This window comes from Geospiza fortis, unplaced genomic scaffold, assembly GCF_000277835.1.
Source record: "Geospiza fortis unplaced genomic scaffold, GeoFor_1.0 scaffold16, whole genome shotgun sequence".
NCBI classification, from domain to species: Eukaryota; Metazoa; Chordata; class Aves; order Passeriformes; family Thraupidae; genus Geospiza; species Geospiza fortis.
This window is the reverse complement of record NW_005054302.1, coordinates 14,382,381-14,408,608: the sequence shown is the minus strand read 5'-3', so window position 1 is coordinate 14,408,608 and position 26,228 is coordinate 14,382,381. Positions and strand designations below refer to the sequence as shown.

Below are 26,228 nucleotides of genomic sequence, written 5' to 3'. Positions count from 1 at the left end.
TGCTTGTACCCAGCTATTATAAACACTGTAATTACTTCTTTGTCCTCTAAGTGCTGGCTTAAAAGTTCCAGTAGTAAAACCCTTACTTTAAAATCTTCTGCCTGAAGCAATTAACAAACCATTAATCTGTTTAACAGCTTGTCTAAAAAACATGGAACTGCAGCCCCTTGTACGTGTGCCTATGGAAATTCAGTCTCTTCTCTGGAATTTTGTTTGTTTTCTTTGTTTGTAACTGGGTACAGCTTAATTTGTATGGCTTGATTTAGTCCCAGGAGCCACATTTGATTCTCTTTAAGTGATTATACTTAATATGCAAGAGTCATTAGGTATGATCAACTATAGTGTTTCATTAGAAGGGTTCAAAACATTGAGTTTTATGCATCTGTTTCTTCACTAGATTTAGCACTATAGTATACATTTATCTGATCAAATGCAGTTTGTGTCTGTGGGTTGATTTTGTGCCAGAGCCAATTCCCAAGTAATTCTATTTGGCACTAAGTTCTCCTTCAAGACAGCAGCAGTCTTTTTAAGGGGTAGAGTATAAGTGACATCTTGGTGTGTGTTTCACTAGTCATTTTCCTTTTGCAACCAAGGATGTGTAACAACCCTTACCAGATAATTATTGAACAACAATGCTGAAGCTTAGCTCCGTGTTTGTTAGGTTTATTATTATTATTTAATATATAGTAGCTTTGTAATTTAATTTTTTTAATGCACTATTAAGTTTTTCTTTACTTGAAGAGATTATTTTAAACACTTTCCTTTTCTTCTCAGCTGGGTTGACTAATGTTTAGAAATGGGTAACTGCAAAGTCACTGTGTTATTAAAACCCTTATTTATTACTAGCTGCAGTTAAATGCCTTGCCCATACTAGGTATCCATGCTGGGTCTCTATTTATAAATTTGTTATTTGTTCTGTAGCTTGTCAATAACATGAGTGCCAGAGCGTCTGTTAAATGTCATTTTAGAGTTGTTTCTGAATGTGTTTTAATATGGTCAGGCCGATGTTTCCATTTTAAACCAAGTTGTATCTATGCAGAACAGGGTCATCCTGTGGACAGAAATGCTCTTGTGATGCTGAGAGTAGGGCAACATACAGATCATGGCACTCTCTAAACAGACACTTTCTGGCCCACGGACCAGGCTTGGAACGAGACATCATTCTGCTTTTGCCATCTCCTTGTGTTTGCATAGTTAGACATGCTCATGATAAAAAGCCTTTTCCATTGTTTCCTCTCACTTTTTCACAGTGCAGGGGAAAGGGACCTGGGGTTCCTGATTAATGGCAAACTGAACATGTCTCAGCAGTGCCCTGGCAGTCAGGAGAGCCAAGCATGTCCTGGGGGGCATCAGACACAGCATGGCCAGGCAAGGGAGGGGATTGTTCTGCTCTGCTCTGCACTGGGGCAGCCTCACCTCCAGTGCAATTTTGGGCACCATAATATAAGATATAAAGCTATTAGAGAGTGTCCAAAGGAGGGCCATGAGGATGGTGAAGGGTCCTGAGGGAAAGCCATATGAAGAGTGGCTGAGGGCACTTGGTCTGTTCAGCCTGGAGAAGAGGAGGCTGAGGGGAGATCTCATTGCAGTCTGCAATTTCCTCAAAGGAGAAGCACTGACCTCTTGTCTCTGGTGACCTGCAATAACACCCAAGGGAATGGCCTAAAGTTTTGTGGGGAGGTTTAGGTTGGATATTAGGAAAAGGTTCTTCACCCAGAGGGTGACTGGGCACTGGAACAGGCTCCTCAGGGAAGTGGTCACTTCTCAGGCACCAAGCCTGACAGAGGTCAAGAAGTGTTTGGACAACACCTTAAGGAACATGGTGTGACTTTTGGGGCTGTCCTGTGCAGGGCCAGGAGTCGGATTCAATGACCGCTGTGGTTCCCTTCCAGCTGAAGATATTTTATGATTCTGTGATTTTAGTTTAACATCATGATCGTGTTGGTGTGCCCTGCATGAGGGTTTAGAGGACTCACTGCTTTCAATATGTCCTTTTTGACAGGAAGATCTGATTGTTTAGTTTAATAATTGTTTTCTACTGACATTAGTGGGATGGATCTGGGATCTTGATATTAAATTAAATAGATCAGCATCGATGAAAGAGTCACATCCTCCACAACAGGTTTATTTGGGTGTATTTTTTTTTCACATTTATATAATATGCCTATCAAACAACCTCCAGGCAGTTTTTTGATCTGTGATTTGTTATTACATCTGCAAAGGATTGGGAGCAGGCCAGAACAGCTGCGAGGGACCAGAAACAATAATTTTCTCCAATGAAAATGTGCCTGAGTATCAACAAGCATACAGAATGAGCCAAACTTTTAATTAAGCAGCAAGTCTCTATTATGATAAGCATTGAGGTCAGGCTATTGTGTAAATTCCACTTCTGTCTATCAAGGTCAAAAATTATAGATCTAGTTTGAAAATATCACTTAACAACTCTTGCAATTTTAATGTATTTTTTCTAAAATAATTTTCCTAAACCATTATATGTTTCAGCAAGGGAATACCAGATTAGTCTGAAAAAATTATGAACATAAAAATACCAGAATGTCCCATGAAGCTTCTTCCACAAGCTAGCAGTTCCTCTGAACAGTTTGTGATATAATTCATTGTTTCTAATAAGACTCTGAGAAGTTATATTTTAGCTACCTGCAAAAACAAGTACATCAGCTCCTAAAGTATACTTCTTAATCCTATAAAGCTGTAAGAGTTCTGTAAAATTGATATTCGGGGACAAATGTACTCTAGTTAAGATTAATTCTAAAAATATTTCAGAACAATTTGTCTCACCTATTTATTAACTCTGATTCTTCACCAATCTGAGCAACTAAGCAAGAGAATTCACTGCTCTCCATGTGCAAAGGACACAAGTCTCCATAGAGAGGTTTAAGAGTCCATTATATATTTTTGCAGTCTACCAATACTTCTTTATTAAAATGTTTCTTAAATAGTTCCCAAGAATAAAGAATTATATCACCCCAAGACTTCTGGATCACATAAAGGTCACCCTGGGAGTGATTTCTTGGATAGATGAACGTATCTTTGCTTAGTAAGATAAATGTATATGAAAGAGAAAATATCCAGCCTCTTTTATTTAGTTTTTTTATAATCTGGAACAGATACTTTCAGGTTTTAGCAAATCATAAATACAATCCCCACAGAACAACCTGGTAAATGAAAAGGAAGCTGTCAACTTGAAAATATAACTTATCTCCACAGTTGTTTGGTTTTTTTTTAATAGTATAGTTATAAATACTAGAGAAGTACTGAAACATGGGATGTTATGTGTTTCAGCTTGTACATTTACACGTTTGCTTGTCCTTGAGCCTCACTCATGCCACTTTAATCTGTCACAGGTTATTGTGAAAGCTGCCCCAGGTTTAGAGATGAGACAATTTACTGCTTGTTTGCCATTATAATATTTAGGTGGATTGTGAATTAAGCACTGGCCTAGACCTTTGTGTACTATGAAGGAGTGAATTTCACTCTTTGTCACTCTCTTCCTGCTTGAAAAGAACCTTTAGGAATATGTTTCTTTTCCCCATGTAATCTTGATCCATTTACCTATCCAAATGGACGGTCTCTTCATAGAGATAGCTTTCTGAGCTAATTTCTTTAACCATATTTGCCTTGCTGTTGTAAGCCTCTGTTAACGTCCACCCTTCTACTATCAATTACCACTTTGTCTTATTCCTAAGGTCTGTCATCTCTCTGCATGTCTGCTCCTGTGCCTCACTAACTTTTGACTTCCACATCTGCTTCTTCAGCTCTTCATGACATATTCAGTGAGGAACTTTCCTGGTATTGTCACCCCCTGTGCACAGAAGCTTTTCAGAGAAAGCTATGTAACTATCTCATTTCATCTTCAAAATTCTGTTTTGTCCTGAAAGAAGAGGTGGTTGCAGTCATAGCAAGAATACCTGCTACAATATTCTCCTTCTCTTGATCATTATTGTCCCACTGTTTGCTCTTGCTTCTCCAGTTTCTCTTGTCTTGAACTGAAATGGACAGTGTAATAGAACAGAACCTTCATGTATTAACCCAATACAGATCTTGTGCTGGATATTGGTTAATGTCTCTGTGTGATGCCTATTTCCTCCCACACCCCCCAACCCAGAAAACTAGTTTGACAGATGAGTTCTGAAACGGAATTTTTAATATAGCTCAAATATCTCATGTCTAAAAAACGTCACCTTAGCTGGATCTCACACTTCCGTCAGCTTGCACAGACTTGCACAATACCAGTGGGGAAAAATGATTGAAGCTGCAAATGGATCTCTGTGCCTTTGAGTGGATTTAGCATTCTGGCTGCACCTCAGCTGATATGTATGGCTTCTTGTGCTTTTCTGACATGAAGGCAGCCTTGTTGCTCAACAGTTATAGCCCAAATAGTGGTGTTCAGTTCACTGCTGTAGCTGTATAACATTTTTTCTCTGAAAGGACAAACCAAAATGATGAAATTTTCCCAGGTCTTCCAGTTCCTTCCAGAAGTGTAGAGCCTACCTGGTTTTCAGAAATGCTGTGCCCTGTCACTGTGTGTGTGTGTGTATATTTATTTATTTATTTATTTATTTATTTTAGCTCAGCACTTCCAAGTAGTCATGGTGTCTCTTCCTGAGAAGAGACAAGTTAAACAGCTCTTGTGTGAGCTGGAAAAAAATGGAATTAGCAGTAACAGATATAGTGGATTTGAAGTCCATTTTCTCAGAAGGCGGCTTTTGAAACTCTGGTGTAAACAAAGCAATGGTAACTTTTAAATTATTGTTGTTTTAATGAACTCTTAAAACAAGTTTAATCTGTGTGGATTTGCTAATTACCACAAGAAGAAGTGAAAGGATCCCTTGAGAGATTTCAGATCAGTCATTACGCCAAGCTGGTGTCGTCTCTCACACATTTTTTGTGGTTGTGTACTGTAGAAAAGCATAGGTAACAAAGCTGATGACTTTGTGTCTTACTGAGCAGTATGAAGATTCATGACAGACATATGCCTTTACTTATGTAATCAGAATTCTGTTTTTGAGATATCTTGTACGATTTTGGACAGAAAATGCTTGCGGCACACCCAGCGGTGTCTTTGCTAGGTCAGCAGCAACCCTGTAATTAGATGTTTCAGTATTCAGGATGCTGAATACATTATTGCCTGAAACAGTCCATCTTCTGCAGCCATAGGTGTATTTATTAATGCTGCTTCTTAATTTAATATCAATTTATTTATTGGATTCCTTGGTTTTTTCCCCCATCTAGGGAATGTGCCTGATATTCAGATATCTCTGCACTTAGGGGGGACAAGTCTGTTAGTTTTGAGGTTTAGAATCATCGTATGTTGCTCTTTGGTTGCATGTTGTGATCATCTTACCCTCGGACAGGGAACAAACCCCTCCTTATATTGGTGCTCTGTTCTATGGATAGTCCTCACACAGAGGGGAGGACTGATCTGGCATCCTTGCTCAATGCTGAACAGAAAGGAGTGCTCAAGTTGTAATGATCTTGGAAAACCAATCTTTGTGCCTGGCTTCACAGGGCTTTGCTGTAGCTCAGCCAAAAGAAGATGAGGGCTTGGATTGCCTTTGTGAAGTGGCATCAGGATGTTGGTCACAGATATTCAAAAGAATATTCTTAGTTAACTATAGCTAAGAGAACAGATGTGGAGATGTTCCCAAACCGTGAAATTACATCGCTGATTACAGGTATTTTTCTTAATAGTAGAAACTACATTTTTGCCCACAGCCTTTAAAAGTGCAATGTTAGAATCCACCACCTCTTTTAGGGCCGTCTCTAGTGACCCCTTTTTGACTAAGTACTACAGAGAAACGTGTCCAGAAAGTGATCTTGCCTGGCTTCAGCTTTGTTTATAAGCTAGTGAAATGTGGTATTAACCTGGTGGTGGTAATAATGCAATAGGTTGTCAAGATGGGGGTTGCTGTCGTGGTTTAACCTGTCAGGTGCCTAAACATCACACAGCCCCTTCCCGATTCACCCCTTCTCAGTGGGGTGGAGGAAGGAATTGGGGGAAATAAAAGTAAAACTTGGGATTTTAGACAAAGCTTTTTGACAGAGCAGAAATGGAAGGGAAAATAGTAATAGCAACAATAATAAAGATTTTTGAATATTCAAAACAAGTTAGACCTTCCATCTACTGACCAGTGACCAGTCAGTGCCTGAGCAGTGACCTGTGGCCAGCTTTCCCCCGACTTTCATACTGATCATGGTGCCATATAGTATGGGATCTCCTTTGGAATACTTGGGGTCTGCTGTCCCGGCTGTCTCTTCCCAGGTTCTTGTGCTCCTCCAGCCTTCTCGCTGGTGGGCTGGTGTGAGAAAAGTCCTTGGCTTAGTGTAAACATTGCTTAGCAACAACTAAAACATCAATGTCTTATCAACTTTATTCTCATCCTAAATCCAAAACAGCCCTCTACCAGCTTCTAGGAAGAAAATTAACTCTATGCCAGCTGAAACCAGGACAGCTAAATATACAGAATAGCACACAGACCTGTGTTCTGTTTGCATTAACAAGCATCCAAGTTGTTATAAGGCTTCTGAATAAAACCAGAATTGGAATTTGAGCCTCTGCTAATGAGAGGTGAGGTTGTACAGTAATGGTAATAAAGGTGATTTGGGAGGTTTCAAGCAAATATTCTTCAACAGTGAAAGTATTTTCAAATTTTTCATCTGACGTTCTTCCAAGTTGGTATGTACATCTCTACCCAAACCAGCCTCCTCAATGACAGACACATCCCAGCAAAAGGAGAAAGTCTTACCTAAGCACATGGACAGATTGCAAATGCAGAGAGTTGCAAAGACCTTTAGGGTGAGTTGTTGCAGTCAGACAGTTTTTAGACTGGATTTATTGCCTCATTCAGGGTTTCCCTTCTGATATTGTCATGTGAATCTCAGTGTCAGTGAGCTGTGATAAGGGCACTGTTTCTCAGGTCAACTCGAGCTGGTACCTCTGAAGGATTCCTGATCCAGGATCCATATGGACTGTGCAAGGTAGTATGCATGGAAGGGGCATTACACAGTCAATGCAACTCTTGGCATTGCCTGATACAGAGGCACCTGCACCTTTTCTCAGTGTCAACTGCAGTTGGAAATGAAATTTATTTAATTAAGTCTCAGTAGCCCTTACGCTTTTGTGCTCACAGAAGCTTAAACCCCTGTACAGTCCATAATTTTTTAATAACCTTGGTAAATGGCTAATGTTAATAGTTCTTGGATCCTCATACAAAATACAGGTTTCTGCCATCTCCCCAGGAGGCAATGAAAGATTCTCATCCAGCATTGAGGTTGTGACAGTTGTCACAAAGGCAATTGTCAAGCATTGGCAGATCCATGGAGCGCAACCTTCTACAAAATATTCAGGGAATGTTGTTTTCCCTTTTACTTCACTCTGTTGTCTGGTTATCAGCTTAGGGAGTGTGATGATGTAATCTGCAGTTTAATGACCTGATTCATTCTACTTAACTTGCCTTTTGGGTCCTTTCTCTTTGATATATATTGGTGTGAAGCACTTTGTAATGCTTTGTAGGAAGGAAGTTGGATGAAGAGATATGGCACTATGTTTTGCCAAAGGTTTTGTTTAGCTACAGTCTTTCTGCATGTCAGCATGAGTATATATGATTGTGGAGCTCTGCAGCCATGACTTAGCAAGGCAGCTTTCCACTGTGATGACAGCCACTGCTTATTTCCCCTCCCTATGGCTCTGGCTGAAACAAATATTCTTCTATACCAAGGTTTAGGATGCTTCAAGCAAAACTATCTTGAGAAGTAAAAGTCATTGCAATATTCTTCATGGCTTTGATCTTGTGGTTTTGTTGATGGTTTGAGGTTCTTTTTTCTTTTATTTAATGCAGGCTTTATATTGTATTAGCATAAAACACCTTTGGTTATCCTAAATATCACTTTATGATACATCAGTCCTGCTCTCAAAATGGGACTGGTTTTATTACTGCTATTGAGTAGATTGACTTAATTTCACCATTTCTGGCAAAAAAAGACACAAAATTTAATCTCAAGTGAAATGTGGATAGTTTCCTCCTCTGTAATTTCTCTGGAGATGTGTGTAAATAGGAAGAATCTGTGTGGGCCATTGGAGGAGACAGGAGAGTGGATTCTATTCTTGGATTTGCTATGGACCTGCAGCACATCATGAGATAAATCAGATTTCACTTTATCTGAGTGAGTCCTTATTTAAGCATATTTCCTGCAAGGTTATCATGCAGTACATACCACTCTTGGGCACTGTTTTGAGTTAGAATCACAGAAGGATTTGGGTTGGAAGGGGCCTTAAAGATCTTCTAGTTCCAATCCCCTGCCACAGACAGGAACACCTTCCAGTAGACCAGGCTACACAAAGTCCCATCCAGCCTGGCCTCCAACAGTTCTATGGCTGGAACATCTGTAGCTTCTCTGGGCAACTTGTTCCAGTGCCTTACCAGTCTCTTGGTGAAGAATTTCTTCTTAGTACCCAACCTAGACTTGTCCTCTTTCAGTTTAAAGTCATTCCCCCTTGTACCATCACTGTGTGCCCTTGTCAAAAGTCCCTCTCCAGCTGTCTGGCGGCCTCTCTATGTACTGGAAGACTGCAATAAGGGCTAGATCTTGTCCTAAGCTCTTTGTGGACATACCGACTCTTGTTCTCCTGACAACTGAGAGGCACACAGTCCGTTGAAAGCAACCATTCTAACTTTCATGACCAAAGTAGAGGTATTATAGTTAGAAATAAATGAAGAGCTGCCCCCAGAGGCCAAGGCAGCCCACAGGAGCCATTTCACTTAGTCTATCTCCATCAAAAACTCTAACCTTACATTCATAAATGTCCTATTATCTCTAATCTGAGGTCAGTCCATGCCAGCTGTATGGAACAATGGTTACTAAGCAGTTCTTCACCTTGTGCCTGAATATAATTGATAGTAATTAATACAGTCTCTCTCATTATGACTGTTACAGGGGCCCAGATAGAAAAGCAACATCAGCAGTTAGGTAATTGCAATTTAATTGGAAAGGGCCCATTTGCAGGGGTGCAGAATTGGGAAAGGTCAATGGGCAACAGCAGGCTCTGCTACGCTGCACAGAGGGAAGGACAAAGGCTGTCCCTATTCTCTCTCTTCTTTCCATCATAGTGCCAATTGACTGTACCTTCAAAAGATTTGATCCAATTCCTTGGAGGCCCCAAGAGTTTAGGAACCAGTTCTGTCCCTGGATAAAAGTGTGGTTAAGCTCATCATGTGCTACACCAGTGTGTATGAAATGTGGAAATTGCTCTTTTAAGATCCTCCTGGCCTGGAGCATGCTGCAGTGATTTGCTAAACTGTTTTGCATCTCTGCAGTTAGGTATGCTGCTTCAAATCTATTGTGCACCTTTCTGAAGAAAGGTGTTAATTTAATTAAAAAAAGATATGAATTTAATTTATTTCTGGTTTTCAGGGAAATATGCACTAACTGGGGACCTAGACTTGCTCTGTAGGTCTTCTGTTAAGAACTTGACCTCAAGCTATATATCCTAGGGGAGACTACTGGAGTAGTAGTTGAGCCAAAGGGCTGTACATATCCTTGGGATTTTTGACAGACCCAACACTGAGCCCTGAAATTGGTAGTGAATTTTCTGCACTGTGCTAGGAACATCTTTGGAGAAAAATAGTGTTGATTTCAAGAAGAATTAAATATGAAAAGCACAATTAAAAAATAGTGTGTTATTATAGCAACCAAAGCAGTTGGCTTTTTTTTTTCTTTCCTGGTTGTTAAAAGAAGTATAAATCTACACTGATGCAATAAAAATGACACAAGAGAATAAATGTATCAAGTTGTTATGGCAACTGAAATATGTAGGTTGGAATTTATGCATCCAGAACTTCTATGTAAGTAAAATAAACATTATCCTTGCTAATTAAAATAGCATGCAAAGATTATTTAATTTAAAATCATTAGTCATGTTTTCCCTTACAATTAATGACTTACTTTTTTTTTTTTCTGTTTCCAAGTATTTGCATTTGCTTCTAGCTGTGGTCTACTTATTTTCACGGCAAGATGGTGATTTCACTAATGTGAGCTAAAGTGTGGAGGGAGTCCACTGAAGCTAATGAATAAGATGTCAGTGTGAATGTGTGCAGGTGGACACAACTGGAATCAAACCATGTGCCTTAGCACGTCACTCTTGCTGCAGGTGACCTTTCTGCTTGCAGAGCCTCTTGCCAGTTGTCGTTACTCCATGCTTGAAGGGATCTCCCAGCAGCCACAGCTCCCTGTCTTTCTTCTCAGTTTGATACAGTGCACACTGAGCTCCTTCCAGAGCTTGTTTCTGCATTCAGCCTGCCCTCTTCAGCTGTAGATTTTGCTTCCAGGATATTTTATGATAGTGAATTCTAAATGAGCATTCATTAATTATGTTCAGCCTTTTAATTTTTCTAGTCCTTTTCCTCCAGCCTTCATAAGAGTTCAGTAATAGCTTCTGCTTTATTTGAAAGAAATAGATCTTTAATATCCCAAATTACTCTTCATGTTTTATCTTCTTTATGCCCAGCATAGTGCAGGCTGATAGCTGAAAGGTAAAGGAATGAGGAGAATGATCTCAGATCCCAGTGAGCTGAGGAAAATGCATTTATTTGTTTAATGTTTTAATCTCATTCATTCTCACATTCAGAGGTGTCTAAATTTGCCCTATGGAGTTTAAATACACTGCTACCACGAATTTTTGGAAAATACCCCATCAGCAATGCATTAGTTAATTGTCTCCATTTCTTGCGGGCAGATATCTGCCTGGCACAGAGCTACAGCTGGGGTGTGTCTGCCTGAAAACTGTAACCAGTCTCTCCAGTCTCATTCTTTGAGTGTCATTTTCATGCATCTGAACTGTAAATTATTTATCTCTTCATCCTAGCTGCAGAGTTAATCTTTGTGATTTTTTTTCTCGGTCATTTTTTCTCTTTGCCACATCAGATCCTGCCAACCACTGCTATTCACTGTGCCAGGTCTCAGCAGGGGAGACTGTATTTCAGCAACAGACCTCTCAAGGCTTGTGTTTGCAGGGGCTCTGGTTCCTGCATAGTGCCCTGCTCCCTTCCCTTCCCTCCCCACTTATCACACATGGCAGAGTCCACCATTGTGTGACCTTGGTGACTCTCTGCTGCCTGGGGAAGGAGACACATGAGTGCCTTGATTTGTTTCCCAGCTTGAAAATAAAGCTCTGCATAAGCTCTTCTCTTTTCTGCCCCCTTACTTCTCTCTCCTGAGACCTCTCCTGGAATAGTGCATCCAGGTCACAATGTGGGAGAGATGTGGACTGTTGGAATGAGTCCAGAGGATAGGGCTGGAGCATGTCTCCTATGAAGTCAGGCTGAGAGAGCTGGAGTTTTCAACCTGGAGAAGAGAAGGCTCCTGGGAGACCTTAGAGCACCTTCCAGTAAGTAAAAGGAACTTATCAAAAAGATGGGCACAAACTTTTTTGTGGAGAATGCTGTGGTAGGACAAGGAGTAATGGTTTTAAACTAAAGGAGAGTGGGTTTAGATTTATATATAAGAAATAAGTTTTTTTTACAATGAGAGTGATGAAAGACTGAAACAGCTTGTTCAGAGAAGTGGTGGGTGACCCACCCCTGGTATCATTCAAGGTCAGGCTGGATGGAACTCTGAGCAAGCTGCTCTAGTGGAAGGTGTCCCTGCCTGTGGCTGGGGCATTGGAACAGGTGACCTTTAAAGTTCCCTTCCAACCAAACCAGTCTATGATTCTATAACAAGTGACACTGGAGACACAGCTCGGATCAGCAAAATGAATCCTGTGTGTGTCTTCAGGTCAGTCATCAGGTTTGAGTTTGTGGGGCCAGCTGACTCCAGCCAGCTTCATCTGAACTCTCTGTCTGGGAGGAGAAAAGCTGGTGTGTGAGTTACTGTCTCCTCCCTGCCTGAATTCCCTGCCTGCAAAGTCAGTTGAGTTGCTGTAGATCCAGAGTCACAGTGCAGCTAGATAATTGTGTGATACAGATAGTGAGGGAAATCAGGTGTGAGTGTGGGTTTTGTATTAGTCCAGCAAAAGTACCTACTCTGGTAACTGATGGCTTGGATGAGAGCTTTTAGTGAATGGTCAAATATGTATCAGGGACGAACAAATGCAAAGTTCACCAGTGACATTCTGACATCCAGAAACACACTGAGAGCAAGATTTGCTCTCAGGAGGGTGGAGCAGCATTAAATCAGATCCTGACCTTTCCGAGACACAAGTCCACAGCCAGATAATTGTTCCTGAGCTGTAACACTCTTTAGAGCCGTCATAAAATTTTCTGAAAGGTTGAATCCATATTAGTTAAAGTGAAATAATAAAAATCCCAGGGCAAACTAAATATTATTGTGATATTAATGCTCACTTTCAAATACAATAACTTAAAAAAAAATAAAACACCTGTGATGGGATTTGTACAGTAGAATCCATACTCAAATGTGTATTTTTCTTCATTCACATTTACTGGTCATATTGGGAAGACTGGTGCAGAAGGGATTGAAGGATATTCTTGCAGGGCTTAGCCATGGGACCTCATAGTGCTCTACAATATCACCCTGACTTAAGACAGCTGCAAAGTCTGAGCTAATGCAATGTGATATGGAGCAAACCTTGATGTCATCAAAAAATGAACAAGAAACCCTAACGTGGAAATGGAAATAAAATCCTTTCTGACATCTAAATCATTTGACATGGAACTATGCCTTTCTATAGGGCCTTAGAAATACTGAATTAGAAAAGAAAGCTCTGCTATATTATTTCTGGGTTGAAATTTAGGCCCAGCTGAGGCAAATTAAACTGCTTGATTTCTGTGGGATTATATTTCTGACTTTTATTTCTAGTATGACCTGCTCTGGGATTGTCTGACTTTTCAGTGATATTGATGAAAGTCATATCCTGTCAAAAAAATTTGTTGAATGATATTTCTTCCTGTAATAAGGAATGTAAGAAGCATAGAAATAGGACTAGCAAAGCACATCATCTTATGTTCTCTAGGATTATTTCTCTGCATGGCATGGCAGGAAAAACTCATCAAGCCCTCAATGATGCTTTGTCTTCCACACCCTGTCCAAGATGTACAATTTTTTTTCTATTTTTTTTTCTTTTTCCTGTGGTCCAGTGATATTGACAGCACATTTAGGAGAGCTGTCAACTCTGCATAGGTACGGCAGAAAGGTGCAGAGCTTGGAGGACAGATCACAGGCACAGAAGGCATTTGTGCTGTTGCTGGCACGTTGTAAAGGATGAATTTGACTTGAGTCCAGTTCTGGTTCACACACAGCTTGAGCAGAGCGTGAGCAGGTTGGCTGTACCTGGCACAGAGGTGTGCTCTGTTCTTTGCTAGTAGCAGTGTCCTGCTGAGCATCTCAGTTCAGCTCAGGTTGCTTTCTACTCCAACATAGCTGCTGAATGAATTAATTTACATCAGTGTCCTGCAAAATGGATAATTCCAGCATATATTATTTTGAAATGTAGCTTTTTAGATGTTCTAATGATTTTCAAATATGCTTGCTGTAGAAAAGTTAATTAAATACAAGCAGTATCTCTCAGAACAATATGTTTCTGGGAGCATTTGGTTAGCAAGATGATAGATTTCCTGACAGATATCAGCATCCAAAAGTTAACAAATCACTGGGGTTTTTTATTCCTTTCCTCTCCTCATGCAAATGACTTAGGGCAAGCAGGCATTTATTGACAGGCTCTCATGGGACTGGAGCAGAGCTACCAACTGGTGATCCAAAGTGCCCAAAGACATCTTGGGCAGCCTCTGTTTTGAACTTCTCTCACTAACAGCATAGAGCAGAGTGTTCCCCAAGCCAGTGGCTGTAGGGGAAGGTGCTTTAGCTCTCTGAGCCCGAAGGCAGTTGCACACTTATTTGGGCTCATGGACTGAAGTTCCTTACGCTTCCACCCACCCTCCTGGGCCCTTTATAGAGCTCATCAGCCTTTTCTAGCCACATCTGCTCTAGAAAATATTCCATGTGTGTAAATAAATTCAAAGTTCTGGAAACAATATCTTAGACTGTGGAAGAGCAGAATAAAGTTTGCACGTATGTTTCCTGGTTTTTTAAAAATATTTTGTATATTCTCAGTTTTGGGCTTCACCCCAAGAAATAAACATGTGGTAACTACTGGGGATGGTTATAAGTTCTCCTATTAATATATCTGGTATAAATTCTGGAAATTCTGTAAGTTCTTATGCTAGACTGGGGAGTTCATCCACCATTATTCCGTGGCTTGGCTGCTGCAGGAGGACCTCCCATAGAAACTCACGGAAGCCTCATATGCCATGATTGCCTGTGAGGGCAGATGCTCCTTCTGTCTGATTGCTGGCTCAGACAGGAACTGGAGCCTGCTGAAAGTGGAACTGGTGACTTAGTCTTTCATAACACGTATCTATGTACTTTGGCAAAAAGTAATCAGGCAGAGTTTTATTGTCACTTGATTGTGTCAATTGTGGATGTCCTAAAAAGCTACCTGCAAGATGTGTTATAAGCACAGAGAAACTTCACTGAGCTCTGTTAAAATTAGACATAATTAGCAAGGTAGGTAATGTGGTTATTATTTTATTAATAAATATTTAAATAATGGTGTGAGTTTGCACAATGAAAGAGACATGTTGAAGAGATTATGGTCTAAATAGAATCTGTTAATTGTAATCTAAATAGATTAGTGTTAATTATGCACAAAATTAGAAGGTTGCTTTAGGTGTGATCTGAAAGGCTCATGGTTACTAACCATGTGAGTAATGTTACCAAGTGAATTTTTGATCTGCCCTTGCTACATTTGCTTGTGAAATCTCTTCAGTTTCTCTGACCAGTTTGCAGAGAATAAGATCATGCTTTCTTCTGTGAAGAGGAAGATAGAGCTGTTCCAACTACCAGCCCTCTAGATACAGGGGTGTGATAAAAAGTCTATAGTTTTGGCAGTAATTGTAGTTCAAGCTTGAAGTCATTATTTCCAGAACCTCCTGCAAGGAAGTGTGAGCACAGTGCATGCTGTCCACTACATTTGTAGTGTGTCATGGTGGGGCTGCCCGTTCTGCATCTCCTGGTCCTGGTTCAGGAATAATTAGGTGTTGCTGAAACACTTCTTTTGCATGGGCAGGCAGCTTTTGGCTAAAAGTATACAAATAATTTTAAGCAGGACAGACTTTTTGTTGGCCTCCAAAGGGAGGTTGTATGTAATCAAGAATAAGAAAAGACTGTAATCCAAGATTGTTAGTTTTTAATAAATCTGTCCCAATGCACAGCAAGTATTCTTTCTGCCTCTTGGATTATACAGTCCCATGTATTTCATAACACAGAATTAAATATGTCTTGGTGTTCAGATGGATTTCTAACATATGCTTTGCTGAAGTTGGAAAACCATGTATTATTTTGCTAATGATTACTGAACCCTAATACACAGGAACAGCGAGATGTTCCAGATTTATTACAATTACTCTCACTTGAGCTGTTTGAACCCCCAATGTCATTGATTTTCTGCTCTTTACAATGAATTTGTGACCCATTTCCCTAAGAAAAACAATGGAACCATTTAATAGCATCTTATGATATTATGTTCTTTCAAAATATTGGAGCCAACTAATGGTGAAAAATGTGAGAAAAAACATGTAAAATGTAAACAAAGTAAGTTTCTTATCCTGTTCTGCAGCTACAGTCATTTGATAAATGTTACCATAGAAGTTTCTGCTGAAGCTTGTCAGAACCCTTTAGAGAAGTTGCAGGAGCTGAGCTCCTTTAGGATCAGGATCCTTTAAGTCTTGATGATTAGGGCAAATAAATAATGTATTTATTTGAATAGTTTATATTTTTGCTTGTAAATAATAACAATGAAAAACATGTCAGGTATTTGAGGAAAGCAAAGATGAACTGAAAATTTTATGCATGCTTTTTAGGTCCTTGCAAAACCAAATTTCTCTTCCTGAAAGAAACATTCAGGGAGTTGCTTGGATCTTCTGTAGGCTCTGAGGCAAGACCTGGGTTCAGTTTCCTGCTGTCCTTGAAAATTTTGGCCTTGTTGTCTTTCTATGCCTTACTCCCTTCCAGATTACAAATGGAAGATACTCAACACCCTTTGGTGACTAGAAACCAGCCAAGGGAATGAGTGAGGGAATGCTGTAACCTCAGAGAGGACTTGTGGAGTCCTGTGTGTTTAGCCCCATGTAATGCTGAGCTGCTGGGCCTGATCCAGCCTTTAAACACGGTCTTTACTGGAGCACAAGACTCGTCCATTGGTTCCAGTGAAGCTAAAAGCACGTGTCTAAGTAGTTGGCTGGACTGGGGCCAGCACTCAGTCTTTTGCTGGACAGAGCCCTAAATAAACAACTGAGGATCAGAGGAGAGAACATTTGCACATGCGAGTATGATTTGACTGTTTCTGTGGCACTGGCTTGTTGTTTTCTAACTTGTGCTGGCAAAGGCTGCTCTACTTAAAATGCTAACAATTTCTTGCCTGTTGTGTTAAAATTGACTGCACTCCTGCGGGATGCCTGCACAGGCTAAAACAGGATGGGTAAATCACTCAGGGTGCTTGCAATGCCTGGCACCTACAGGCACAAGAAACTGAATTTTGTTTGAATCCTCCCTGCTTTCCTGTTTGTGCTTTTGCAGAGTGCTCAGAAATTTTTTGAGATCCAAGTTAGAGGCAGTCATCACGTTTCATTCAAAGGCTGCCTCTTCAAGTACATTATTGCAGGGCAGAGCATTGTAAACAGAGATGTCATTTGTAATATTTACTGTCTTAATGTAAAATCTACAGTAATATATTAGATTTCCAGCAGAAAATTGAAAAAAACAAATACAGACATTTACTATGTCTTCTGCCAAAGATATTATTTGAAGAAATACTGTGTGTTTTATGAGGGTTTTGTATAAGCAATGTAAGATAGAAATCTGTGTAAATGAAGAAAAAGTAACAAAAAAAATGCATTTGAATTTAAAAGATTTACACATATGGTTACTAGTCAAGCATGAAACCTTATAAAAAATAAGGTGAATGTCAGGAATTAGAAATAAGAAAACAAACCAGATAACTTGTTTATTGTTGTAAGGAGATATATTATAATTCGTGCAGCTACTCCAGATGAGAGCCCCATCATGGTCAGCCGGTCTTTTTGCCAGGGCACTGATTTCCTTCCTTATCTTTATGTTCTATTGCCAAGAGCTGCAGAGCACCTTGAATGCTTTCCGAAGTCACACAGAGATTATGATAAGCATCATCTTGCAGATTTAGCCTATTAAGACTTTCACGGACTTCTATGAGAGTGCCTGTAAGATTAAACGCACAAAATTTTGCATGAAAAAACATTGAGGTGAAAATCTTCTGTATAAGCTGCCTGATACTTATCTGAATTCAGGGTACCCTTTTGTGTGTGCATGATAGTCTTTATGCTTAAATGTAATTTAATTAAAGCACACATCTCAGCTACTTTATTTATGTTTTTTTTCCACCCTGCTCTTTAGCCTGCAGCTTCCAATGGATCAGAAGGATCTGGCCAACGTGGTGAATGCAACAAGGAGAACCCAACTTTTGAAAACTATGTGGTAGACATGAAGACAAAGGTATTGTCCATTCTTTTTTTTTTTTGATGGAGAATGAAATCCTTGTTTAATGGAGTTTTGTTGGAGATGAAGTGTGTAGGACATAGTGAATTCGAGCTTCTGGATTTTTTTTTATTTCTGCTTAATGGCTGCATGTCCATTATCACATTTGAATGATGCTTACAGGTGCAGTTTATTGTGGTATATTGCTAGCCCTGGGTATTTTATGCTGACCGAGGCAGGATTTAATTTTTATTTTTCTGTACAAGTCTTGTTTATATTGGTGACGGTTCTACAGATTTGCTGATCTCAAGGTGTGTTAATTTCAGTCTGTTTTTTGAAGTCCAAGTTGTTGTGCAGTTAGTAGGTTTTATTCCAGGTGTTTTCAGTCTCTTAGTGTGTGTTGTAGTTTCTTTTTGGTCTGGAGTCAGTGTGGAAGAATTTGAATGTCAGAAAAATGATGATTTTTGTATGGGCAGCCTAGTGATACCTATCATAGAACTCTGCTGAATAGCATTACTTCATGACTGTGGTAAGGGGCTGTGTTACACTTCCATATCTTGCTGCATTCAAGTGAAGTCATAAGTGTTTCATTATAGTATCTCCATTATTTTCATAGGTTCACAACTTGGCTGGAGCAATTCCCTTGGGATTAGATATTATTATGTAGACTTTCAGCCTTGGTGTAATTGTGTATTTTTCTTTTTTGAAGTGAAAGAAACTTATTAAGTTTTCTTTAAAGTGAACAAGCTGGAAATATGATGAAGAGAAAAGAGACATAAACTGAGCTGGTGTGCTTGTGTGGTACCTTGTAGACTTAAGCAATAGTTGTTTCCAACAGTTGAAACTTTGGGATTATTCCTCTTGTCTAAAGCTTTTCCATGCTCTTTATTTCCATTTCTAGATCAATTTACCTGTTCATTATGTTTAAAAAATCTAATTTCCAAACATGATTTTCTGAGTTTCTTGGGTTGTTGTTTTCCCAATTTCCCAATCAGAAAAATTTTTGTACCATATGGTAGCGTGGTGGTACTTGATAGTTGAAATGCAAGAACATATATACTCATTGAAATTTGTCTTTATATTTATGGAAGATTTTATTTCTCCAAAGCAAGGAATTATCAAAAGTTTGATATACACCTTAAATACATTGTCTCCACGAGGATGTTGTGAAAATCATGGGATGTAGTTGATCTCATCTCTATTTCATAACATGATTTCTGTTACAAATGGCCAGCTGAACAATGCACCATCCTCCTAGAGTCACTGCAAACCCCGGACTGAATGTTTCTCTGTCGGCAATTCTATGTACTACATTTTCATGCTGTTCATGTACAAAGGTGTACCTGAGAGGAAACTCTGAAAATTGGCATCTCCATTGCCAAACTCTAAGACATTCAGAGCTGTGAGTAGTGTTTTGTCCAGTTCTCAGTACCATGGGATAGCAGATAGTAGATGTTCTGTTTTTGTTTCCAGGATCAGTTCACTTGAAAGCATTATTTTGTCTGTTTCTTTTTCAAGTGAGTGTGCTTGAGTGTTAGTGGCTGCTATGACAGTGACACCTAGCTACTTAAGAGTGGCTACATGTTTGAACATATGTGCCAGAGGTTTTCAGTTGCTGATGATCAATTGCTTGTTAGATTTAGCTCCCCAGGCAGAATGCTCAAGAATGAAAATGAACTCTTAATTCACCATTGATCTTGAGAATTGCAAACCACTTTGGATGTACTGCCCTTGAGTACTGTGTGATTCTGTTGCAGAGCATCCCAGCCTGCATGAAGCCAGCAGAGTAACTGAAGCACTTCTGTTTCTTTCAGAGTAAGGGATTTGAGTCAAACAAGAAAACAATTATGGATTTGGATAGGAAATAATAGATAGAAAAAGCATTAGGCATAAGTTTTAAACTAACGGAAGTTGCGGGGCTTTCAAAAGGCTTGCTTGTACAAGGACATTCAGAGCTGTAGGATGTGTCAAGGACCTCTGCCCCGTACTCTGTGATGCTGAAAATTCATGTCCTACAATCCTACAAGTCATATTGTGTTCCCAGCTTGCCATACTGCGTTCTCATAGGACCTCAGCTGGTGAGCATGTGGCAATGAGATTGCTGGAGAGGTTGCACTGTCTCAGAAATTGTTTGGTCTGGGGTAGTTGCTTGGCTAAAGTGGTGCAAACTCCCACATACTACATAAAGGGGTGGTAAGGTGGGACTGTATTTGGGGAAAGAAGAGAGGGAATCCCCTCCAGAACTGTGCCTCAGAAACTTTTTTTCTGTGGCTGTTGAGCCCAAGGCCACCATGGGCACCTGGGTGCATAGACCTTGTGGTGAAGGAGTGGAGCTGCCTGTCCACCTGTCCCTGTGCCCATTTTATCATCTACTTTCAGGCTTTGAGAGGTCTGCTTCCCTACAAAAAAGAGAATTGTCTATTTCTTCTCACTGGAAAAACTACCAGCTGGAGAAATTGGTCAGGACTCCAACATTGATTGTGCTAAATGCAGTGAAATTTGCCATGCGCTGGTGAAGGGAATGATTCGTGTTATAGCTTCTATCTGAGACTCATGGGCCTCAGGCCAGTTGCAGAGCTGCTGCTCTTAGGGCTGCTGCAGTTAGGAGGGGAAGAATTGCTAATTTGGTGATCTTTAAATTAACACCAGGACTCCTGGGCTTCTGATTCAGCCTGGGAACTACATTAAAATTCTGAATGACTAAGGTGTACAGAATGTGCTTTCTGAAATTTGTATTAACTTATCTTTCTGGATGAAGAAGGATTTATTCTGACATTTCATCTGTAATACAGCTTTTAACTACATATCCAGGATCTACAAGATTAGTAGTTTCTCTCTCTCTCTTTTTTTTTTTTTTTTTTTTAGTGCACCACAAAGCAGCCTTCATAAAGGAACTGTCTCATGAGAGTTTACCTTGTATCATATACTTAGATCACTTGAATCCTGGTGTTAACCTACTAAGTAAACAGTTGGGATCCACAGGAGCTGAGTTCAAGTGGTATAAGTGAGCTCTGGCTGTAAAGACATAATTTGCCAACTACATCAATTGCCCTCTTAGCAGACGTAATCAGGAAAGTATTTATTTGTAGCTTGTTGGGACGCAATACAGAACCTGAAAAGAAGACAATATAACCTGGGAATGTAATACCATCAACAAGTACTCCATAGTACCCAATTTAAGATACATTAGGAGTAAATAAACCTTTCTCTATATTTATAAGAGCATGTGTGTGTTCATGTGTTCTCTGTGTAGGTGCATAGAGCTCTAAATAGTCACTGGCTAAATTTTTAAGATGCTGACATTACTAATGCAATGTTAACAGTCTGGCTAGATGCCTCCTTTCTTTGTGTCTGCTCCAAAACTTGGAGCCATAGTGCTCTTGTTTTTCATAATCTCTACTCTTTAAATAAAAGAAAATAAACCAGTTATACTTGAAAAAAGTATTTAGCAATCTCTTTCTCTTTACAGTTTTTGCTTTATAATATTTACGTTTCAAAAGAATTTAAGAAGTGTTTAAGAAGTTGCATAATGAAAGATTTAAAAAATGAGAATATTTTCTAATGTTTTTAGCTTTTACTAGAAGCTTGCTTTTACAAATATTGAATGCAGCAGGATGTTGCAGGCTCTGATTCTAAATATAGTGGCCTAATTAAACCCTCTGCTTTGGTTATCCAAGTGGAAGTACCTGGATACAATGAAGACTTTAATGCCAGAAAGGAGCATTAAATTGTCCAGTGTAGACTGCGTTAAAAGACCATCCCATTTCACCCACTCACCTCATATTACTGGTTTTTGTATGACTTAAAAACAGATACCTTGGTAAAATCAGAGAAGAAGGAAGCAGTCACCTGGGCAGATGGTTTTCACATGGTGATCCACAGAACCACTGGTGTCACAGTAGGAAATAGGTGTTACTCTTCCTATATTAAAGCTTCCCAAGACTCAGAGCTCATCACAGACATTATTTTTTACCATCTAAGTTGACTATGAGCAACTATAAACTATGTCTTTTCACCCCAGATGGCTGCTCCTCAATTTTTTTAGTTTTTTGGGTCAAGCCTTTCTATAGTAGATTTCAGTCAGGATCATATGTACATATAAGAAGAAGGCTGAAAGAACAGAGGAAAAAATAGAACTAAGCAGTGATATGACCTCCACAAATTAGAGCAGAAGGAGGTGTTGCTAATGAAGGGTAAAGCAGTGCTAATGATTTGAAAATCTTATTCTTGGGGAGAGAAAATGAATGGGAAAAGTATCTAGTTGGAGAAAAAATTAAGCAGCTCAGTCTCTTTTTGGGGTCTGGGATGGGTTATTAATGGACATGAGGGACTGTGTCTTTGAAGAAACACTAGAGACCCATTGACATGAGTCATCTGTTGCCAGTCATTGTGTGTTAGAAACTATGACCAGGAGCCCTGGCAACCAAAATCAGCCTGTGGAAGCTGGAGTCTGCATCCCCAAAAGTATGTCTCCCTTCTGTCTTGGGCTATGGGAGATTATGGGGGGTAAAAAGTAGGTGGCAGTATTTTAGGCAGCAAACTGCTCAATTATGTATTAAGCTTGAGGAGATCATGTGCAAATCCTGCTCTGTTAAATGCTCATTGTCATATTTAATGGAAGGAGGTGGCAGTCAAAAATTGGAGGAGTGCAGGAGGAAGCTTTTTGGTACACTGAGGGAGCTGGGTGAGTCACGTTCATGTAAGCATCCCCAAAGGGTTGAAACACACTGTTTTTCAAATAAACTTTAAATAGGAATCATGAATTCACTGGGATCATCTCACAAGAGTAGAGTTGCAAGTAGAAGCATTTACAGATCATGCACTTAGAGACCAATTTCAAAATACATCTCCATATGCCATCTCTCAAGTCTGAGATGAAATTTTACAGCCAAGTCATTAGGTAATTATATGTATGAAATACTTCATACCTTACTAGATAAGCTTGAATTAGAAGAGAACAAACTGTTGGGTGCTTTACACTCAAGTGTTAAAATATCTGCTGATTTTAGAGTTGACTGAATTTACTTTTACCCAATAGTGCTTAGAGCACAAGGGTGGCTTATGTTACACCACATTAATGGGTTAATTTCCTCTTAAGGAGATATTTAATTTGTGTTTGGAAGTTCCCTGTTTCATGTAATCTATATTTTAATAAACTTGTCTGACTGTTTGGCTACTGGACTAAACCTCAGTAGGGAGAAAACCTGCAGGTTCTAGCATAGCCTGTAAATGCAAATCAAGTTTGTTTTGTGCACATGGGTTTGCTCACAGTGAGTTAAAGCCTTAGACACAGTTCTAAGTGCTCTGGAGACTTTCTCTTTAAGATGTTGTATCCACCAGGACTTTAATAGTTGGGGGAGGGTTGATTGCTCTCTGACCACATATCTGATTCACTATGGATTTTGTAACTTTGGTAGCAGTGACCTCATTTTGGCAAAATAATATGTGTCATTTACTGAGCGTCTCACTGCTCCAACAATCACGGGAATATTAGGGTTATAACCTGAGTAATTTATGGAAGAGAGATGACTCTTAAATAATCTTTTATTTTCTTGGAAAGACTTATTTTATTAAAAACATATTTTAGCTCAGAGTGAGAATGAGAGATGCTCAGCAAAGCACCCAGGGGAGATTGTGCTGTCCAGTGTGTTGAAAAGGTGAATTGTAATGTATGGGTGTCTAGACATTTCCTCTTGTTGCTGTCAACAGTCCAGTTGGCTGTATTTTTTTTCCAGTGAATAGGAGCATTGATTTTCCTCTCTCTTTGGCCAGAGCTTTCATTTTACATATCTTTCCCCTTCTGAGTCTCTTTCTCTCTCCCTCCCTTTTTTTTCTTCTCTCTTTCTTCCTCTATCTGGAAGAGAGGGAAGCCTGTAAGAGCTGACAGCAAGCTTTCTAACTCAGAATGATTCATGTAAAACACCTGAAAGGCAAGCTCTGCACCAGCATCACTGCAAGAAAGGTAGGGCTGTGGGGGCTTAAACAGTCTGTAAAACTCCAAGCAGAACATAGAGAACATGAGATAAATAGATTAAGTCTTTGAATCTGTCAATGATGTAAGAAAAGTTTGGGAGAGAGTTTAAGGAGTGTTTAAGCTCTGTTGTTAAAGGTGCTTTCTTTTAATTAAAAATTTGATGTATTTTTCATAGGTAGGGAAAAAAAAAAAGGTTCCCCTACAAAGCTTTGAATAATGTATGTAATGTAGGGTTTTTTTCTACGGGTGGTAAACTATAATTATATCACTGTTGTGCTGACAGATCCACGTGCATGTGTAAATATGCAAATCCTGGTTCTTTCCCCTGACTGATTATTTTCTGCTGTAGCTAAAGTTCGCCTTATCCAGCTGTTATTTATATTCACTTCCCAAATCCGAATCTGACCCAGTAATTCTGAGCAATTGTAGCTGTGACGCACGAGTTCTCACACACACCTTCATGTTTCAATCATGCACTTCCAGTAATGTGTGTTTGTAGGAATCATGCTCTTAATAAATCCCCTTACAACCCAAAGCAGTTGTTTTGGCAGAGAAGTGACAGCGCTGTGATAGATGGGCCCGATAGTTGTGTGTTTTGTGCTTGCTCTGAGTTAGTAGAGAAGAGGAGGGAGAGAGCGAGTGAAAGGGGGGAGGAAAAAAAAAAGACAGGGAAGGAGAGAGCGGGAGGGAGAGAGAGAGAGAGAGCGAGAGAGAGGCTGAGAGAGAGAGAGACTTGGCAAGGGAAATCTTATGGGTATACTGAAACAGCAGATCAGAATTGTGAAACCAGAGCTAGGGCTGAAATGTGATGCTTTTGCTCTTTTGTGCTTGTTGTGGTTCTCATCTTCCCATTTAGAGGGCTGCATACCATTCAACAGCATATTTTGATCTCAGATTGAACAATGCAGCAATCAAGCCTGATAAGCCACCTGGAAGTTTTGCTTGAGACGATTTCTAGTGGGTTTACTGATCCCTGTGAGCATCATGACTGCCTTTAGCACTGTGGAGGAGGACTCGAGTTTCTTATGAGGGCCCCACTTGGAAAAGCCGGCTGTGCAGATTCAAGCCTCCGGTTCTGTTCATGCTATTCAAAAGCCTTTCCTCACCCTTGCTGATTTATTTTTATGATTTACATACACTCCTGTGGAGATTTACAGAATGGATTGTCTGTGCATTGTCACGACCAAGGTAGGACTGGAAACATTGCTGTTCTGTGTACATATTTCTCTGCTATTTTTCTGTTCCTGTAATTAAATAGATTGAGCATGTACTGTGTCAGGTTGCAAGATAAAGTGATGAATAAGCTTTGCTTCCACAAGCATTTTGTTCTCTTTATCTGTAGATTATGCAGTTTGTTTCTATATGACTTTCTAAATGATATGTTTTTCACTTATTTTTTACTAGCAAAATGAAAAGGATTTCATATTTTATCTTAGCCTATGCTTGTGTCTATTAATAACTCTAGCAACTAGAGCACTTTCAGAGTACATGGTATACTGCACATATTTTCTCAGCTTATCAGTTTATTCTGTAAACTAAAGAATAATAAAGAAAGGGGCATTATATGGGTCCTAGGATTTTAAGGGGGCCAATCAGATGTAGTTTAGATAGTCATGGTGTTTCTGATTGGAGAGATGCAAGTTTCTTGTGGCTTGTTGTGGCTTTTTTTGGGGGAAAAAACATAGATTACTTTGCCTCTGTAGGCCTGAAAAATAAAAATGCCTAGGTCCCAGCTCAGCATTCTTATACTGATTTTAGATCTAGCTGGACTGTTTGGAAACAGTCCTTCTAAATGATTTCTTCTGAACATGAATACAGACAATTTATTTTCCACAGCAGCGGCATTAGGCTAAGGACCAGGGTTAGGGACACTTCCCAACCTAAGGATCTGGTGTAGGGTTAAGCTGAATGATTCCTTGAGACATCTTCAAACTTATCAAACTAACTTAATATTAAATGGCAAGGTGATGATAAGGGAACTCCCTTTCTGTTGCTACAGGGCAGGCAGCTCAGCGCATGTTTGCAGCTGCCTTTGCACGTGGTGGTGGTGGTGTTTGTAAGGAGCAGTTAGCAGGGGACATCCGCTTTGGGGTTCAGCACAGTGCTCCCTGTTCTGCCTTACTTTTGGTGAATTTCATGGTTTCTACAGGACTTGCAAAATGCCTGCGGTGGCCAGACCACCTGAAGGCTGCACAATGATAAGGCAAAGCAGGGGTTAGCACTGGTGGCATCACTGCTGTCATTTTTTGCGTCACAGCTGTGCAGAAAGGGGACACCCATCTGTAGCATGGAGAAAGGCAGGAAGATATACCCTGGGCACCCATGGGCAGCAGAGAGAGGCAGTGGGTGGCCACTGCAGAGATCAGGGAGCGCAGTGGAGCCATGGAAACAGTTGCCAGCTGTCATTCCCATCTTGCTGGTGGAGAAACCCATATGGGAAGAGAACAAGAGGTGAATGAGGTCACAGAAGGAGGATAAATTGGAGGAGGCTGTGGCCTCATTCACTTCCTGTTCTTTCCGGGTCCTCCTGGCTCCTGCAAGCTGTGCTGAATCTGAGACTATATCCTCAATCAACCCCGGAGCAAAGCAGGGGCACTTGTGGGTGTCTGTTGATGCAATACCATTGAAAAGCTCTCAGCGATGGAGGTGCAGCACTGCTGAATAAGGCTGAGATGCAGGATCACGCTAAACATCCAGTTTGTACATGCCCAAG

At 40.0% G+C, this 26,228-nt stretch overlaps 1 protein-coding gene across 1 annotated transcript in view; it reads left to right on the top strand.

The window, feature by feature from the left end:
* Positions 1 to 26,228, top strand: part of DLG2 (discs large MAGUK scaffold protein 2) — a 911,187-nt gene that overhangs the window by 40,178 nt on the left and 844,781 nt on the right. The window contains exon 3 of the mRNA XM_031066024.1: positions 17,461 to 17,559. Within this exon, the coding sequence (XP_030921884.1) occupies positions 17,461 to 17,559 (99 nt within the window). The remainder of the gene's footprint in view (positions 1 to 17,460; positions 17,560 to 26,228) is intronic.